Source organism: Eublepharis macularius, chromosome 4 (assembly GCF_028583425.1).
Source record: "Eublepharis macularius isolate TG4126 chromosome 4, MPM_Emac_v1.0, whole genome shotgun sequence".
NCBI lineage: Eukaryota > Metazoa > Chordata > Lepidosauria > Squamata > Eublepharidae > Eublepharis > Eublepharis macularius.
In genome coordinates this window covers 167,178,070-167,197,153 of record NC_072793.1, presented here as the reverse complement: position 1 = coordinate 167,197,153, position 19,084 = coordinate 167,178,070, and the positions used below count along the sequence as shown (strand labels likewise).

Sequence of the window (19,084 nt, the reverse complement as noted above, 5' to 3'; positions counted from 1 at the left end):
GGAAGGCACCACTGTGCACTTATGCTGTTGTGGAGAGGGGGATGCCGTCCTTCTAACTCTTTCAGGTCGACAGAAAGTGGGTCTCTCTCTGTGCTATATCTGCCTGAGGCTTGCCAATAATTTCTCATTTCAGGAGCAGAGAAAGCAGCAGTCGGATGACTCTCCTAGCAGAAAGATAGGGCTATATTCAAAACGAACACTACATTTTTAAAACGACACCCCTAAAATTAAGATAGAACATCAAAACAAAGAGGTACCCTGCAGCAAGCTCCTATCTCGGAGCATCAGATATCCCACGATCACTTCACCGTCGAGATGGAAGCAATTTAAGCCCCATCTGGAACTGTTAGAGGGCGCTTTCCACCATCCTTGTTCAGCGAAGAGATCTTTTGGCTTTCAGGCCTGTTTTTATTGCTGCTGGGTGGTTTATGTCTGCCTTTTATTGCTTTCTTTTTAATGTAGCCCTTTTATTGCCGGCTGGATGGTTTACGGCTGCATTTTATGGGTTCCCTTTTATTGTTGCTAGGAATTATGGGGCTGTGCTTTATGGCTGCTGTTTCATTGAGGTCATTGTAAATTTATGTAATTTTATCTTCTTTTATGCAAACTGCTTTGAGAGCTTTTTTTTGGTATAAGGTGGTATATAAAACAATTTACACCCACAAATAAGATATTTCCATCTCTCTGTCAGATCCTTGTTTCAGTTTCCGCAATTTTTTTTCCTTCTACGGAAATGGGAGGAAGGAACAAAGGAGAAAGGAAGGTAGGAAAAATGGCAGAACAGGAAAAAGGAAAGAAAAAAGGGGAAATGACATACTGAGGGGTTTTAAGCCCTCCCTCCCATAATTTTCTTAACCTGAAATAGTCCCAGGGTACTGCACTGGGGAAACTTATGTGCAGCCCATCACAACATGTAAATTTCTTCAATAAATAGCTCCAGAGAGATGTTACAGGCTGGGGAAATAATTTATGTGGGGAGACTTACAGTGCAATCCTAAAAAGAGTTATTCCAATCTAAGCCCATTGAAATCTGTTCAGGATTACAGTGTTAATGTTTCCTATGTTCGGTCTCCATATACCTGAGAATTATCTCAGCAAGGCCGTCCCAACACATGCCTGGTTTGACAGGACACAGAAACGGCATGTAACCGGGTCCTGAGGAACCCAGGGCTTGCATTCTTGCATGCCTGTTCACCTCTGGAGTCAATCATATTTCTTTTAAATGACATGGAGTGTGCAACACTTGAAGAATTCAATATTCAAGTTTATAGTTCTTAGTTGCTGCTAGACTTGGTAGACATTTTTGGAACAGCCGTTGGAAAAAAGGGATCAGCTAGGAAATGATTCAGAAGATCTTGCAAGCTAACCTGAACTTGACAATCAATAATCATTATTGCTATGTCTAATATAAACTGGGTGGCTGGTGTTAATCATGAAAGCCGCAAGGCAGGGGTCTCTGCAGAGTTAGTGCCCCCCTCCCCAAATATGTAAGGAAAATTGATTTTGTAGAGTAACTAAAAAATACCCCTAAAGTGCCTGCTAAGGAATGAGCTTGCTCCAGAAGGCATGGAACACTGACAGCAGTTGAGAGTCCATTGTCAGGGGTAGAGGGAGAAACGGGGGAACTGGCTGCTGAACTCCCTGACAGCTTACAGAATCAAAAGGGGGAGAATTTGGTGTGTGCGGATGTGAGATTTCCACTTTTCTTTATTCCCCACCTCAGTGATTCCTTGCCAAGCCACAATTAATAGCAAATTTCAAATGCAAGTACCTATTGTGTAGGAGTCTAAACCCAGACAAAGTCAGGGTTTCTCCATGTCCAGAGAATTCCCTGTGCAGAAAAATACTAATTTGCAAATATCGAAAAGGATAAGTCCTCCTGATTCATGGAGGTTAGGCCCATTAATGGCTTCTAGCCAGGGCAAGTTAAGAGAATCTCCATATGCAGTGCCAGTGAACCTCTGGATTTCAGTGCTCAGAGGCAGCATCAGGGGAAGGCCTCTATGCCCTGTTGTTGGCCCTCCAGAGTAACTGGTTAGCGGCTATGTGAGGCAGGATGCTGGACCACTGGTGTGATCCAGCAGGGCTCTTCTTATGTTAGGATGAGAAGTGAGCATGCTCATTGCCCTCAGAACGTTGGGAGTGAGGGAAAAGAGGAGGGGAGAAATTGGCCTCCTCATGCCTCCAAGAGTTTATAGTATCTTGGAAAGGGAAACTTGAGTTGGAGGATTCCTCATGCCTCCCCTCTCCCAGTTGGTTAAATATAAAATACTTCAGTGGGTCATGCCTACAACTGACATTTGCAGTAACAAATGGGATTTATGAATTATTTAGATGAGTTTTGTGTGTTGTGTGCTACACTTTTCTAAGATGAAAAAAGTATTTTAAAATAATGAAAACTCTGTTCAAGTGAAAGCAAATCAGAAAACCACAAAGCTCTCCCATCCCTTGGACGAACTGTTAGATGGTCCTTTTCTCCCTGGAGTGAGTTCTCTCATGTGATGTGAGGCTACCCTTCTGACTGAACCTCTTCCCACAGTCTGTACACTGGTACGGCTTCTCTCCCGTGTGGATTCGCACATGGATCATGAGGTTTCCTTTCTGACGGAAGCGTTTCCCACAATGTGAGCATGGATATGGATTCTCATCTGTGTGGATTCTCTCATGTATCACAAGGTTGGACTTTTGAGAGAAACTCTTCCCACAGTGCAGACATTTATATGGGTCTTTCTCTGTGTGGATTCTTTCATGAGCCAGGAGGTCACATTTTCGACTGAAGCTTCTTCCACAGTCAGAACACTTAAAAGGTTTCTCTCCTGTGTGGGTCTTCTCATGTATAATAAGATTGCACCTCTGTGAGAAGCTTTTCCCACACTTGGAACATTTGAAAGGTTTCTCGCCCGTGTGAATTCTGACATGCTTCCGAAAGACAGAGCTACGGGTGAAGACTTTCTCACAGTGTGGGCATCTGTGCACATTCTCTCCGGTGTGGATTCTCTCATGCGCCGTAAGGCTTGAACTGTGGTAAAAGGTCTGCCCGCAGTCTGCACACACATACGGTTTGTCTCCTGTGTGGATTTTCTCATGCGCCCGAAGATTGGAGCTGTGGGTGAAGCTTCTCCCACAGTCAGAGCACTCATACGGTTTCTCTCCTGTGTGGGTCCTTTCATGTACTAGAAGGTTGGTGCTTCGGCTGAAGCTCTTGCCACACTCTGAGCACTTATATGGTTTTGCTCCTGTGTGTGTTATTTGACATCTCGGAAGGCCCGATTTCTGCCCAAAGTTTCCTTTTTCATCTGCACATGTTTCCTGTCCCTCACAATCATGGTCTTGGGATTGTTCCTTATCTAACTGATCTTCCCCACAGAGATCTGCTTCATCTACACCCTCCATTGGATCATGTCCCCTCTCACTATCTGGGGCTTGCTGACTCCCTAACCTTGTTGCATCCTTGTAGTACCAGAGAAGGTTGCCCCTCTCCACTGATGTATCACTTGGTCCCACTGGCTCAGTACCTTCCTCTTGAAGATTACTTCCCAAATTCTTGTGTTTCTGCCCAACACCTGCAAGACAAGGAGAGAATCATGAGAAACAAACCCCCAGCTCTAGATCAAAGCTCTGATGGATAAAGCAGTAAAATTAAGAATTAACGTACAAGTTCAGAAGAGATCTACCTCTCTTAAGGCCATATATAGATAGCGTTGCCATGTGCCTGATGGCGTTCCGGCAGCTGGCAGAAGAAAGAAAAAAATTGAAAAGTCAGCGATGCTCACATTATTGATTTATTTTATTTTATTCATTTATATCCTGCCTGTCCACCCCACCAAATGGCTTACATCATCTGCTCTCCTCCATTTTTCTCACAACAACCATGTGAAGTAGTTTAGGATGTATTAGGCTGATGGGAAGCTATTGGTCAGGACTCTCAGCTCTTGTTCTCCCAGGAATCCAAGCACATGTGACAACAGCACTCATGCACGGCCCTCGTTGTGGTCGTTTTGGGGCATTTCCCCTCTTCCATTTTGGCGGTGAAGTGGGAAAATCATATATAACTGGGTAGTCCCTCAACTGTGTAAAAGCCCCTGTGGCCCAGTTTTGCCATTTCATGATCAGAATATTCCGTCAGTCAGTCCCCATTTTTAATCCCCTATAGGGGCCCAAAGCAGCTTACATCATTCTCCCATCCTCCAAGTTTATCCTTACAACAACCTTGTGAGGTAGGTTAGGCAGAGAGAGTATGATTGGCCCAAGGTCACTCAATGAGCTTCCATGGCAGAGCAGGGATTTGAACCTGGGTTAAAACAGAGTAAATTTATCCCTCCCTGAATTTCTTGTTTAAAGCATACACAGAGGCAAACTATTCCAATTAAAGGAAGCAGAGAGGGAGAAAACTGAAGAGATTCTGGCATGCCAAATTAGAAACAACCTTGCAATGCATGAACTGAACATGCCTTTCTGCTACAGTATACTTAAGTACCATCTAAAAATGATTTTCACAAAACTGTTTCAGATAGGATTTTTCGCTTATAGGCAAATCTAATTGATGACCTGTGATTTAAGGGACCTGCAATGCACTGTGAGATTTGATTGAACTGAGTGACAGTAGCCTTGATAGAGAGTCATGCCCTCCTCATTTTGTTTCATCAACTGCTGCATTGCCAGCAACCAATCCATTCCCCTTCTGTAGCTGACCACCTTTGCCACGCCTTCCAGAGGCTTTCAAAATCTCGCTGTTTTCCTAGAATATCCAGAGTCTATTTTTAAACCAGCCGGTGCACCCCTCCTCCAGAATCTCCTTCCACAAAGTTCCTAGCCATCCATGCTCCAGGAACCAGGCTATCCTAGGTCACAGTTTTGCAAACAGGGGACCATGCCTGTTACAGCTGTGCATTCTCTGGAATGGCTTGTAAACACCCCGTTCACTCACCTGTTTGGGGGGAGGCATAATAAATGCAACTCCCATTTCTTTTCAAGAAAAATTCAAAAGTCAGGGTCCCATTAGGGCTGAAGAGGGGAATGGATAACGAGGGGCTGGTCTGTTCTTCTCCCTTATGACATTGTTTTTCCTATCTCAGACCTTTCTAGGAAGTGGAGCCGAACTCAGTGGATTTAACCTTTTAGGGAATCTCTCGGCGGCTTTTTTCTGGCTTGGGAGGTCTGGGAGAAGTCTGTTATGCCTGGATCTTATGTCCTAGTCTTTTAGGGTTCTCTCTGAGGGAGATGGACTCTCTTCTCCCCGTTTTGGATGCATCTTGACATTTCTTTTGCGACCTCATCTCAGGCGATGAATGCAGCCACCATTCCATTTTTTTAAAATCTAGAGATGGTGTGGGGGGGGGGCGGGGGCGGGCAGGGAATAGCCGATTAGCAAGTCTGCTGCAGATCCTCCCCTCCGAAGAGTCTTGTGGGGAGGGGTACCTTTAAAAACTGACAGCATCACAGGTTTGTCTCCATGTGAAGGAATGAATAAATAGACACAAACTGGACATCCGGTGGGGTTAATCTGATGACATGAGCATTTTTATCTTTTACCTTATAAATTACCATGTGTCTACTAAGTGGGCTCTAGGCTACGAAAAATTACGTTTCAATAAATGACTCAGTCTTTAAGAAGCCACAAGGTTCCTTTTTGTATTTAGAATTTATAGATGGTCTTTATGGTGTTTTTCAAAAACAATTCTATTGTTTTATTTTTATACTGTGAGTTGCTCATGCAGCTCTCTGGCTAGGGGATGGATGGATGTGGCTCACAGCAGCAGGATCTACTGAAGCAGTTGCAGCTACCTGATAACACCGACCCAGTCCTGAAAAGAAAAATTGCCACTGTGCCAGTTGCTATTTGGAGAAGGCCAGGAAGACCAAACCACCTTAAAAACCATTTACCACAGCTATGGTTGGGAGGAGGGCAGTTATCCAGAACAGGGTTCTTTTCCTGGCTAGACCTTGACAGCACGCTGGCCAGTCTGACTGTGAGAGGTGGCAAGATTTCTGTGTATGCTACAGACCCTATTTCTCTTTCCCCCTCCCACCCCCAGTCACAAACACAGACTAGTCCAGGGTTTGAACCAAGCCTTCCTACACCCAAAGCAAGTATCGTGTCCCCTAGAAAGAAGTCTGGAGAAAGGGAAAAGGTTACATTACGGCTACCAAGTAAGTTGGCCCCTGCAAATATCATTGACTATAATGAGGTTGTATGAGAGGACATGGGGCTACCCGTGTTCTGAGAACAGCTTCTAGTTCCCTATTCTGCTTCTCTGGTGGATGGGAAGGAAAGGGCCTTTTCAGTCATGATTCTTCACAGCCTGTGGAACATCCTCCCCCATGAGTTCTATCAAGCTCTGCCAATTCTGATCTTCCTGACATCTGTCACGATGACTGTACGTTTTATATATATTCCTTTCTTACCCTTGACATGATTTGAGTTTTAATGCACAGTTTTAGTTTTGTTTACCTTCATCATTGAGCTTTTATTATCAGACTGGAGCCTGCAATCCAGGGACTAGGCATGCCAATCTCCAGGTTGTGGCTGGAGATCTCCCAGAATTACAACAGATCTCCAGGTCACAGAGATCCGTTCCCCTAGAGAAAATGGCGGCTTTGGGGGGTGGACCCTATGTCATTCTACCCAGCTGAGGTCCCTCCCCAACCCCTGCTCTCTCCAGGCTCCACCCCAGACTCTGCAGGAAATTATCAATTTGGATGCAAGAATAGTTGATCTCTCCTGTGCTCCCCTTCCCCCTAGCAGTTCTCTCTGACCCCAGGAAAGTCTGTTTTGGGGTTCACGGGGTCCACATGGCCATCCTCCTTTTCTTCCATCAGTGAAGGTCAGCTGACAGAGAAGAGAGTGATTTTGCCCCTTTACCCCACTGCAGCCTCTTGCCCCATGTGGCTTTTAGTCCATGCAGGCCCGAGGACTCTGGGAATAAACTTCCCTGAGTCAAAAAGATTTCTGGGGCAAAGGGAAAGCTGGGAAGATCAGCAACCTTCATTGCCTTCCAAATAATTGATTGGTATTATTTTTAGCTCTGAGGTGTTTTTCTTCACCTTGAATTTTTATCACTGCTTATGCAGCAGTGGAGTTTTGCTTCTAGCTACTCTTTTAGACTGTTGTTTTATGTATGTTTTAAGATTTTTAGTAGTAATTATTTACTGCTATTTTTTTAGCAATGTAAGCTGCCTTATAGTATCCTATTATATAAAAGGCTAAGCGTATTCAAGACAACTCACTTCCTACCCTGGTGTGCCACCAGAAGGCGATGCTGTGGAGGGAAGCCCAGATGAGGCAGTCAGACCTCCAGAGAGCATGCCGTGGTGGGAACACAGGCCAGGATCAGGAGCGGAGCAGGTGGCAATGCCTGCCCCCCACCTTCACCCAGCTGGGATCAGGAGCAGAGCAGGTGGCAATGCCCACCCCCGCCTTCACCCAGTGGGGATCAGGAACAAAGCAGGCGGCAATGCCCGTCCCCCACCTTCACCCAACTGGGATCAAGAGTGGAGCAGGTGGCAATGACCACTTGCCCTTCACCCAGCTGGGGTCAGAAGGGGAGCAGGTGGCAATGCCCATCCCCACCTTCACCCAGCTGGGATCAGGAGTGGAGGAAGTGGAAATGCCCAGCCCCCTTCACCCAGCTGGGATTAGGAGCAAAACAGGTGGCAATGCCCACCCACTGCCCTCACCCAGCTGGGATCAGGCACAGAGCAGGTGACAATGCCTGCCCACCCTTTACCTAGCTGGGATCAGGTGCAGAGTAGTTGGAAATCCCCAACCGCTCTTCACCCAGCTTGGATCAGCTGTGGAGCAGGAGGAAATGCCTTCCCCCCATTCACCCAGCCGGGATCAGAAGCAGAGGAGGTGGCAATGCCCCTCCCCCCGCCTTCATCCAGCCAGGATAAGTGACAGAGGAAGAGGGAATGCCCGTCGACCTGCCCTCCCCTTTCTAGAGCTCGTTGTATTTTTCCCCACAATGGGCTTTGTTGCTAGTTTTTATAATGGAAAAAGAGGGGTTATTAGTCCTCTGAATGAATGAATGAATGAATGAATGAATGAATGAATGAATACACCCCCAAAATAATTACACACAGACAAGCTTCATATTTTTCATGGAATTACATGGCACCCGTCCTTCCTCCCCCAAGATATATTTCCAATCTAAGATGCTTTTTAAAAGATGAAGTCTTTATAACTGCGTACAAAATACAAAGTCTTTATAACTGCATACAGAAAACTGCCCATTCTCCTTACCCTATCTAAATGCTGCAGTTTCTTTGCAATGGAATTGCACAACAGTTTATAGAACTGATAAATAATGGTATTTTTTAATCCAGTGTTCTGGAGGCATAAACTTTTCAAAAACAACAAGGAGACAATTTTGCAATAATAAATAAGAGGCAAAAACACATAATTAGTAAGCTAAAAGGTTTTTTTAAAGCCCCATCGAATTTCTTATGTGACATTATATAAATAAGGCTAATACCGTTTCTATCACTATATCCAAAGCTGAAAAAACTTATTCTTGTGTATAGTTTCTATACTTTAAAAAAAATCCCCAATCATAGAAAACTAGCATATCAGGGAAAATACTAGAACATTTGTCACAGACATGCTAGTTTACTAGACGGAAAGATCTTTTTCAGCTCATTCAGCTCGAGTGATACTCTGACATGGTACAGCCTTTCTGCCACTCATGTATCTTACAGCTAAGGAGTGTTACATTCCAAGGTTTTAGGAGGTTCTCCGTCTATATTAATTCATCTGAGGTAAATATCCGACTGAAGTAGATTTCCCTGCAGTTAGAGTTTTTCTATGGCTTTCCCCCCAGAATGGATTCTCCTATGCACACGAAGCCCTGAGCTATGCCCAAAGTTCTTCCCACAGTCAGAGCACGTATACGACTTTTCTCCTTTGTGGCTTATCTCATGGGCCAGCAAGCACGACTTCTGAATGAAGCTTCGACCACAGTCCGAGCACTTGTAGGGTTTCTCTCCTGTGTGAATCCTCTCATGAGTCAGGAGACCCGATCGTGTTGTAAACCTCTTCCCACATGTTGAGCACATGTACGGTTTCTCTCCTGTATGGGTCCGCACATGTGCCCGGAGAGTTGAACCCTTGCCGAAACTTCTCCCACAGTCAGAACACTTGTGTGGTTTCTCACCAGTGTGTGTCCTCTCGTGTGCCTTGAGATTACAGCGGTGCTTGAAGCTCCTCCCACAGTGACAGTGGTGAAGTCTGGGGAGGCCTTTAACATCTTCACACCTGAAGTTCCCTCCTCTGCTGGGAATATCTCCCTCCAGGTTCTTCTCTGGCCTGGGCCCCTGCTGACCTTCAAGTCGTGTTCCCTTTTCATTGCATTGGGAAGTCTTGCCTCTTTTCAGTGATGGATCTTGAATCTCCAGTGACTGAAGATGATGTCCCTCAAGCTCTCCTGTGCAAACAGACAGAGGCTCTTGAGAAAAATTCACCACTCTGGCAAAGGTCCAGTCTACAAACACTGCAGAAGGAAATGATAGGTTTTTGTGGAGGTAGACTGCACTATACCACTTCAGATAGGACATTTTGGTCCCTTTCATGTGGATTGTTTGTCCTGGGTTCAATGTTATTGGGAAGTAGGGTTATTTCCCCCTCACTTCCCCTCAACATTATGATGCTTCCATGTGCTTCCCAGGGTTTCCCCATCTTCCTTGAGATCTTTTCCAAACCTCCTTTGCTGCAGTGTTTTGAGAAACATCATAGCAAAGCCAGGCTGGCACTCATGTGGGCAGGAAAGTTTGGATCTTCCCTGTTCTGCCCATATGGATATCATTTTCTCTGTTAGACTGATTATTACAGTGTTACTGTATGTCAATTGTCAATTAAAAAACAACACACACACAGTAACATGTGTGGAATGGCTGCCACAGGAGACTGGAGCAGAGAAAATGAGAAGAAATCTGCCCCATTGTCACTATGCTATATTGGCATACAGGAGCAGTAATCGGGAAATCACATAAGCCTACTCCCCATGTTTTTTTCTGAATGTTCCCCAGGTAGAAAGATTCCTTGAGGGTCAAAGACCAGCCTTCCTCCTGCAGGGCTAGTTTTTACCATTCTTACCCAGTCCTAGATTTCCCCTCTTGGAGGCTGGAGGGAAGATCCCTCCACTTTTGAGCCACTTGCCAGAAAAAGCAAGACCTATTCCTCCCACTACCCCCTTTCAGCCAATTTTATTAGGTTAGGACCCCTCCATGAAGTCTTGCAGTAGGCTAAGGTAGATTGAGACCATCCAAGATCACCCTGTAAGCTTCACGGGAATCTGAACCCAAGGGCCACTTCACATTTTGCACAGTCCTTGTGCTTGCTAGTGGGCAGCATAACAACTCTGTATCTAGAGCTTTTTTCTGGGAAAAGAGGTGGTGGAACTCAGTGGGTTGCCCTCGGAGAAAATAGTCACATGGCTGGTGGCCCTGCCCCCTGATCTCCAGACAGAGGGGAGTTTAGATTGCCCTCCGCAGGCAATCTAAACTCCCCTCTGTCTGGAGATCAGAGGGCGGGGCCACCAGCCATGTGACCATTTTCAAGAGGTTCCAGAACTCCGTTCCACCGCGTTCCAGCTGAAAAAAAGCCCTGTCTGTATCAGATATTCAGTTGGAGTGTTGTACTTCTCCAGATTTGTGTGTGCCTTTTTCTCTTCATGACCATGGTATGTGAGGTAGAATCAACTTCAGCCTTCCTCCCCATGTGCTGTTCTTACTTTCTCAAATCACCCTGTAAAATTGCAGTTGGCTCTGTTTGCAAGATCACGACAGCAGTAGCTATTTGAAACAGCAATGGTGGTTCTTTGTGGCAGGCTTGACTCATCAGAAAGTGAAGTTAGGAGTTCAGAACTTGAGCTGGTCACACTCTCTGTCTCTGACTCTCTCTCTGTCTCTCTCTCAACCTTACCAACACAGAGTTGTAAACTTAGGACCACCCACTGGAGAGAAAAGTGGGGTATAAACATCTGCATAAATGTTGTTCTATTGTTTCCTTTGGATTCTTTTCTGACAGACCAGTTCTGATCAATAACCCACTGTATTCCTACCCCTCTCCACAAGAACATAAGTCTTGTGTTCAAACTGAACCTTTTTTCCGCTGAATATTTCCATGTCCTCACCGGTCTGGATTCTCTCCTGTGTAATGAAGTATAATTACCTACCAGAGTCTTTGCTGCACCCACAGCGTTTAAAGGTTTTTTCTCCCTCACAGGCAGTCTGAATGCTAAGAACATTGGGGGAGCCCTGACGGATTGGAACAAAATTGAAGCTACTCCTATAGCACATTTTCCCTAAATGCCAACAGGCAGCAGCTAATGGAATTCAATGATACGCTGCCTTTGAACATGGAGGCGCCATTCAGCCACTAACCACTGATGGACTTCTTGTCTTGAATTTGTCTAATCCTCTTTCAAAGCTATCTGATGAGCCAGAGGTGCATGACTGCATTTTTTTCATTCTAGCAAGGGGCATAAATGGTCTCTCTCCCCTGTGTGGATTCTCTCATTCCCCCTTTAAGCCTAGAATACCAAAGAAGCCTGATCCCGCGGAATTGACACTGTTTCCTCACCTGTGTGGATCTTCTCATGAGCGGCGAGGCTTGAGCTATGACAGAAGCGCCTCCCACAATAGGAACATTTATGCAGCTTCTCTCCCAGATGGGTCATCTCATTGGCCACAAGGGCTGGGCTTGGGCTGGGGGCTGCCCCTTGGTACGGAACATTTTCAACAGAGCAGATTTTTTCAAATGTCGATTCTCCGTTGTTGCACATGATATTTTGCCGAGCCTCGCTTACTTTCCTGCAAGAATCACGTTCCCAATAGGAAATGGCTTCAGCCACTCTCTCCTCTGGATCCTGTCCCTCTTCCTTCTCAGATCCTTGCTGAATCCGCACCCTTGTGGCCTCCTCATAATACTGGAAGGTGTGGCCTCTTTTTGGCGATTCCTCTTTTGGCACCACCAGCACAGAACTTCCCTGATGATGATCCTCCATCACATTCTCACATCCTTGCTTGTCACCTTCAGAAGTAAACACAGGCACAAAAACTGCATTGATAAGTAGAGTTGCCATTTGCCTGATGCTCTGGCATCACCTGCCCCCACTCAGTGAGACAGCGAGGGGAAATGGTATGTGTGTGAAACAGCTTCTCACAATATTACTTCTGGCTGTGTAACTGGAAGTGACGTCACTATGTCATGGGGCACTCTAGGATTCATCCCAAAATCTATTGTTTTTACCATAAAGGTTCAGTGAATCCTAGGCCATTTCCAGATGGCTTACCTGCCTCCGGAACGTTGCGCCATCTTGTGGGGAAAACGCGAAATATCACGTTTTCTCGCATGAGTTTTGCGCGACGTCGCACGACATCGCGCAAAACTCGCACGAGAAAATGCGATATTTCGCGTTTTCCCCGCAAGATGGCACAACGTTCCGGAGGCAGGTAAGCAATCTGGAAATGGCCCTAGTGTGTCCTGTGACCTAGAGATGTCCGTTCTGGTTACACAGCTAGTAATGACATTGCAGGACACTGTCAGGGTAAGGCCCACCCCTTACCAGTCTTCCACCAGACCTTTCAGCAAGTGTATACCCATGGTGGATTGTAGACCTTGATATGTCAATGATGTTTGTCATTGGGAGATGGACTTGTTTGGTTTCTCTGTTGCTGACGCAGCTGCTGATATAGCACAGCATAAATGTATCTGATCCTATCAAAGAACATAAGAAGAACCCTGCTAGATCAGAGCACAGAGGTAAGAGTATTCTCCTACTACTAGATCCCTAATAATTAATCTTGCATAGGGAGTAACAATAAACACCCACCTTCCTTAACTTGATAGCTTAATTTTGCCATCAACCACTTAGGTGCAACAATTTGGTTCAGAAAAGAAATATAATAGTAAAAAACAATAAATATATATTATTACTAATACTAATAAAGAAATAGAGCTATATTCTAACAAAATGTTTTTAATAAAGAGAATAAGACTGTGGATTACATACTTGTGTATAGTATAGTATGTATTATAGTCTAGTTATGTATTATTGGTTTGCTATATGCATTATCTTGCTCTCACTGTATTGTTTTCTATCGATCTAATACCATTTTCTGCATTGTGGTATCTAATACTCTGTCCTATGTTTCAGGTTTCTGTAATCCTAATCCTACTACATTGCTTATTAGATGTCTCATCCTACTGATTGCATCGGTTTATACTGTGTAATCTGCTTTGAGTCTCAGTGAGAACGGCAGGCGATAAAAATAAAGTTAACTAAAAGCTTTCTTGTTTCTTGTCTATCTAGGCTAGGCTTATCAGGTTTCCCTCTTAGGTGGGAGACCTCCCACCCCTGCTTCCAAATTGGGGGGGGGGGTTGTCAGGTGACATTGTGCTGCTGCAATGGCACTTCCAGCATGAACCTGGAAGTGACATCACTGTGACATCACTTCCAGATTCACGTTAAAGGTGATGTTGCAGCATCAGTGTGATACTATTTGATGTAATTCCACCTCATGTCTTCCTGTGGTTGCTAGTGCAGGCCTAGAAACTCTAATCTAAACCCAGGATTGTCCTAGTCTGGTTTTAAACACTTTGACAGTTTGTGTAGGCCCAGAACTCGTGCAGGTTATTAGCAAGCAAAATGAAGCTCTTTCCCCCATAGTCTATTTGCATTGAGGCCTTTGGCCATACACAATTTATTCAGAGGTTTACTGGGGGAAAAGGTATTATTTAGATATTTATACCCCACTTTTTACCCCAATGGGGATGCAAAGTGGCTTTCAACACTCCCCCCCCCCCCATTTTTATCCTCACATATAATTCAAAGGAACTATTTGAACGTGTTAATTTTTGAGGTGCAAGGAGACTCGAGGTGGGTTAGGGTTAGGCAGATTACAAAACTGAAAAACCACACAAGAGAAAGGAATGGTGTGATACATGCAACAAACAATGCAATAATATTAAAACACAATATTCAAAAAAATGGAGGAGCATTTGATCTCCATGATTTGTTCCTTGGAATACACTGAGTACGTAAGGTTTGGTTTAATTGGCAAGAAAGTGGCTGTTTTCTTTATGTTCCAGCCCAAATAAATGCTTTCTTAGTTCCCACTGACTTCAGTTAAGGATAGGGAATATTATGATTAATTTTCCAACTGGGAGAAAAATGATATAAAAGCACGTAATGTGGGCTAGATCGTGCCCTTTCAAATTCTCATCTTGTGCATAATCACCGAAGGCAGTTAAAGGTATGTAGAAGGCATTTTAAAAGGGCTAAATAAGAATGCATAAAAATATGTCAGCAAAGGAAATGAAGTTATAAGATTGGGGGGGGACACAATTAAAACAGTATGTATAGTGGTCAGAGGGTTTGGACTAGGATGGGGGGGGGGTGCTGGGTCAAAATTATCACTCTGCCAAGAAGCTTGCTAGGTGGCTAGTCACTCTCTTTTACCTACCTCGTAGGATTGTTGTGAAGATGAAATTAGGAGGGACTGTGTAAGTACCATCAGAGATAGAGCAGGATCTGGCTCCTCCCTGTTTGGCCTACAGGATATTGAAGACTTCTCACCCTGTGAGGAGTGACGAGGGAGCCACCATCCAAGCAACTGCCATTCTACCAACAGAGGCAGTTTTTTATGTATGTATTTATTTTGTATTTTTATTATTGTTTTTACATTGTAAGCTACCTTGACTACTGTAAAGTAGAAAGGTGGCTAACAAATATTTTAAATAAAATAATAATATATAATAATAATATTTGATTTATATACCACCCTTCAGGACAACTTAATGCCCACTCAGAGCAGATTAGAAAGTATGTTATTATCCTCACAACAATCACCCTGTGAGGTGTGTGGAGCTGACAGAGCTCTGAGAGAGCTGTGACTGACCCACGGTCACCCAGCTGGCTTCAAGCAGAAGAGTGGGGAATCAAACCCGGTTCTCCATATTAGAGTCCCATGCTCTTAACCACTAGACTAAAATTAAGTTGTCCTCCTGAGCTACTTGGTTGATGAGCAAGATAAAAATGTGATTTTTTTCCTGACAACCAGTTGAGATTATGGGGCATTTATCTGACTAAGACCCTCTGCATTGTTTGTTCCATGACAAAAGTCCTGATGAAAAACCTTGTGTTGTCTTTTTCTACTCTCACATTCTGAATCTTTAAAAAATTGTTTGCTGTAGATGATGGGGTTACTCTAGCCTTTTCCTCATTTGCTTTCCCTATGATACCTTCAGTTTTTAAAATACACACCCTGTTCATTTTTAAATTGCAATTTTAAAATATTCTGAATATTAAAAAAAATAAGCATCCTAACATCTAGCAGTTTGGCAGAAGCAAATCCTTACCAACCAAGTCTCCATCTCCTTTCCTGTGTTGCTCAGCTACCTTGCCAAGCTGACTTTTCCAGGCATCAGACGACAGAACTTGGTCTGTCTCAGAGGAATCTGCACCCACCATCCCCAAAGGCGGCAAACCCTAAAACCACAAAAAGGAAAATTTTCAGGTAAGCAAGGCCCAATGATCCTTTCTGTGGACCTGGAACAAATTCCTCTGTCCCACCTTGCTTGCATCTTATACAAGGAATCACTTCAGTCATGAAACCAGTGGGAGAACACTTCAGTCTACTAGGACATTCCATCAAAGACTTAAAGGTTGCTGTAGTTCAACAGAAACCTTTCAAAAACAAAATCCAACGGGAAGCTGCTGAATTGGAATTCATATGTAAATTTGACTCTGTCAAGCTGGGACTGAATAGGGACTATGAATGGTTATCTCATTATCACAGGTAACTGATTTCGATGGCTGTTGTGGGTTTTCCGGGCTGTATTGCCGTGGTCTTGGCATTGTAGTTCCTGATGTTTCGCCAGCAGCTGTGGCTGGCATCTTCAGAGGTGTAGCACCAAAAGACAGAGATCTCTCAGTGTCACAGTGTGGAAAAGATGTAGGTCATTTGTATCTACTCAGGAGGGGTGGGGTTGAGCTTAGTCATCCTGTAAGAGTTTCCCAGGGTGTGGAATGCTAATGGAGGGAGGCTTCACTGTATCCTGAGGAGGTTCTTTTGCATATGGATTGGTACTTGATGTGCTAATCTTCTCTGCAGGGCTATTGTCGGGGATAGAATGTTTAGTTAGCCTGGTGTTTTTCAGAACTGGAAACCATGCTCTGTTCATTCTTAAGGTCAGGAACTACAATGCCAAGACCACGGCAATACAGCCCGGAAAACCCACAACAGCCATCGTTCTCCGGCCGTGAAAGCCTTCGACAATACATCGTAACTGATTTCCTCAACAGAAGCAAACTGATCTCCATATCAGAAGGAGCTGTTTGCATCTCCATATCAGAAGGAGATGTTTGCATCTACTCCGCCCTCCCCTCCCCTCCTCTATATCTGATGAGTTTCTTTTTGCCCTCCATGCATCTGACAAAGAGAATTGTGATTCTTGAAAGCTTATGCTACAATAAAATTGGTTAGTCTTAAAGGTGCTACTGGACTCTTTTTGAAAGAAACTCTAATATCTTATTTTTAAAAATGATATAGTAGTGGGCTTGAAGTCTTACTTAGGCCCCCTAACGACACCTGATAAAGCATGCCCATTTTCCATACCCCTCAGGCTCAGGCCTGGTTTCTAGATGTGAAGGTTAGGGACGAGATCAAATTGCATTGGTTTGGTTTCATTTCTCCTTCGTACATTCTTGCTATTTCCTCTTGACTGCCACTGAATTTCCCCCCCATCAAAATAAACATAACTTCTTCATTACTCTGGCACTGATGGTATGGAAATGGTGTAAAAGAAAAAAAAAACTTGTTAGTGATGATCTTTTATCTTTAGGGGGTTTGTCATATAAATGAATATTCTAGGGGTAGTTTTCAAATAAGCATTTAAATAATAGAATGATATATTTTTAAGTTAATTGAAACTGAGAGCGGGACCACAAGTGATGCCTGACACAGGTTGGACACTTGCCAGCTTCCCTCAAGTTTTGATGGGAAATGTAGGCAGCTTGGCGGAATGTTGGACAAGTGACAGTTGAAAAGTCCATTGGACAGCAGTCGGAGAGCCTAACTGCAAGACCAGGATGCCTACATTTCCCATCAAAACTTGAGGGAAGCTGACTAGTGTCCAACCTGTGTCAGGCGTCACTTGTGGTCCCGCTCTGAGGTGAGATGGAAAGGAATGACAGTGACTAGAGAAAAAAATGGAGCTTCAAACGGTCCTTTTTGGCACAGAGTCTATTCAGACAACCAAACCCTCCTGGATTCCTGCAAGTTAGAGAACTTGGAGAACTAGCAGCTGTCTGGAGAAGGAAACAAGCAGCCCATTGAATGGCTGACATTGAAATGTCGTACCTGACCTTCCCATTTCTGGGGGTTCTGCTTCGACAGGAAATCCTCTGCCAGGGCCACTGCTTGCATGCAGGATTCAGGGCCATGTTCCCGGACCCAGCTTTGCATTTCCTGGGGCAGAATGGTCAGAAATTGCTCCAGGACCAGCATCTCCAAGATCTCCTCCTTCGTGTGCCTTTCTGCTTTTAGCCACTGACAGCAAAGTTGATGGAGTTTGCCATAAACGGCTCTGGGCCCCTCCACTTCTTGGTAGCAGAACTGCCTGAAGTGCTGACGCTGCCTCTCCCTCACGATGGACTCTCTTTCCAAAATGGCCACCTTCACCTTCCCATAATCCTCTCTGTCCTGCATACCAAGTCGGCTGAAGGCTTGTTTGGCCTCCCCACTGAGGGCTGGCATGAGGAGGGTCACCCACTTGTCACGAGGCCATTGGCAGGCCAAAGCAACTTGCTCGAAGGAGGCCAGGAAAGCTTTGGTGTCCTCCCATGGTGTGAATTCAGTGGTCATCCGTGGGTTCCCCCATCCTGCGTCAGGGGCCTGCAGGGACCTCAGGAACTCTTGCCACTGGGCCTCCCAGTGCTGTTGCAGCCCCTCTTCTGGTTCACATTTAATCTGTTTTGGAGCATCCGTCATATGTAGTTCTCCAGTACTGCCTGTGTGGACTACTTGTGGGGCTTTTGCTCCTGCCCATAATTTAAAGCTGGTTGTGTTCTGGGCCTCCTTTTCCAGGTCTGCCATTGCTGCCCCTGCCTGTACAGACATGTTCACCTCCACACTCAAGGTCTCCATTGCTCAGCTCAAATGCAAAAAGAGGAACATTCGGCTTCTGATGGGCTTTGAATCGTCACTCCTCACAATTGCCCCAAGGAATTTCTTGCAAAATGGCCGTCCACTGAGGAACAGCAGGGAGATGAAGGGTGAAAAGCAGTAAGGCAGGATGAGCTTGCCTTGAAACCCTATGAGGTGAGCTAGGATGAGAGAGAGAGAGAGAGAGAGAGAGAGAGAGAGAGAGAGAGAGAGAATGAATGAGTTGTATTGGCTTACATCCACATGCCCTTCCCATTTTATGGGATGAAGGAATGTAAAAGTAAAAACGCACTGGTGTATCACTTACAGGATTAGGGCACAGAGATAGAATAAATCCTAATAAGTATTATTCGTTTTTGCCATTATTTCTATTAATAGCTAAATATTTAACTAGTTATGTCCCAAGAGGCTAGCAATACTTAAAGCAATGCAATGTCATTAAAAAGAGCCGATGTGATGATAAAACTATGAACAGCTGGAAATGACATGATTCATAATTCTTCAGATTCAAAGTTCAGATCTCCTGCTTTCTTTATAAAGGGGCCGGTAGCATATAGCTGGGAATTGGGGACCACTATGAAATTGGGGACCACCATGAAAACAGCCCAGTTTTTAATAGACGACAGATTTGGCTCTGATGATTGTAAAAGGGCCTGATTTTTCTGTATGTATGTGGATGGAATCATGCAGGAAAAGACATTTCCCATTATATCTGAACCCCCCAAACCAGGTTCTGAAATATACAGAAGGCTGCATTTACCTTCTTTTTTTTTTAACCGGGCCTTGAGCCTTGCGTTTCTGTAACAAAAGTTTGCATGAGAAGCGAAGACCAGTTGATGTGGGGTTTTCAGAGTCAGTCATGGGGAAAGCTTTACTTGCTGAATCTCTGCTAGTTGGCTAGTTGTGAAAAGCACAGGAT

General features: G+C 44.6%; 2 protein-coding genes across 3 annotated transcripts in view; both read right to left on the bottom strand.

Annotated features, from left to right (window-relative positions):
• LOC129327777 (zinc finger protein 721-like) overlaps positions 1 to 18,203 on the bottom strand; it is a 32,058-nt gene extending 13,855 nt beyond the window's left edge. Inside the window, exons 1-5 of the mRNA XM_054976532.1 lie at positions 17,362 to 18,203; positions 15,359 to 15,488; positions 11,579 to 12,028; positions 8,793 to 9,488; positions 2,514 to 3,563 (exon numbers count right to left, since the gene is read on the bottom strand). Coding sequence (XP_054832507.1) covers positions 2,514 to 3,563; positions 8,793 to 9,488; positions 11,579 to 12,028; positions 15,359 to 15,488; positions 17,362 to 18,147 — 3,112 coding nt within the window. The 5' untranslated portion in view covers positions 18,148 to 18,203. The remainder of the gene's footprint in view (positions 1 to 2,513; positions 3,564 to 8,792; positions 9,489 to 11,578; positions 12,029 to 15,358; positions 15,489 to 17,361) is intronic.
• On the bottom strand, positions 981 to 5,030 carry LOC129327322 (zinc finger protein 239-like). Of its 2 annotated transcripts, XM_054975866.1 has the most exons (3): positions 4,928 to 5,030; positions 3,675 to 3,730; positions 981 to 3,563 (listed from the first exon to the last, which is right to left on the bottom strand). In XM_054975866.1, the coding sequence occupies exons 2-3, from the start codon at positions 3,706 to 3,708 to the stop codon at positions 2,461 to 2,463; spliced, it is 1,137 nt and encodes a 378-aa protein (XP_054831841.1). In that variant the 5' UTR covers positions 3,709 to 3,730; positions 4,928 to 5,030; the 3' UTR covers positions 981 to 2,460. The 2 variants fall into 2 exon arrangements, 1 of the variants encoding a protein (XP_054831841.1); XR_008596809.1 differs by lacking the exon at positions 4,928 to 5,030 and having other exon boundaries at positions 3,481 to 3,563; positions 3,656 to 3,733.
• Positions 18,204 to 19,084: the final 881 nt, after the last annotated feature.

Coding starts and splice junctions, on each gene's coding strand:
- LOC129327322 (XM_054975866.1), bottom strand. CDS start 3,708: ATGGCAACGCTATCTATATATGGCCTTAAGAGAG. Junction 3,564..3,674: donor TATATATGGCCTTAAGAGAG/GTAGATCTCTTC, acceptor CTTGTCTTGCAG/GTGTTGGGCAGAAACACAAG.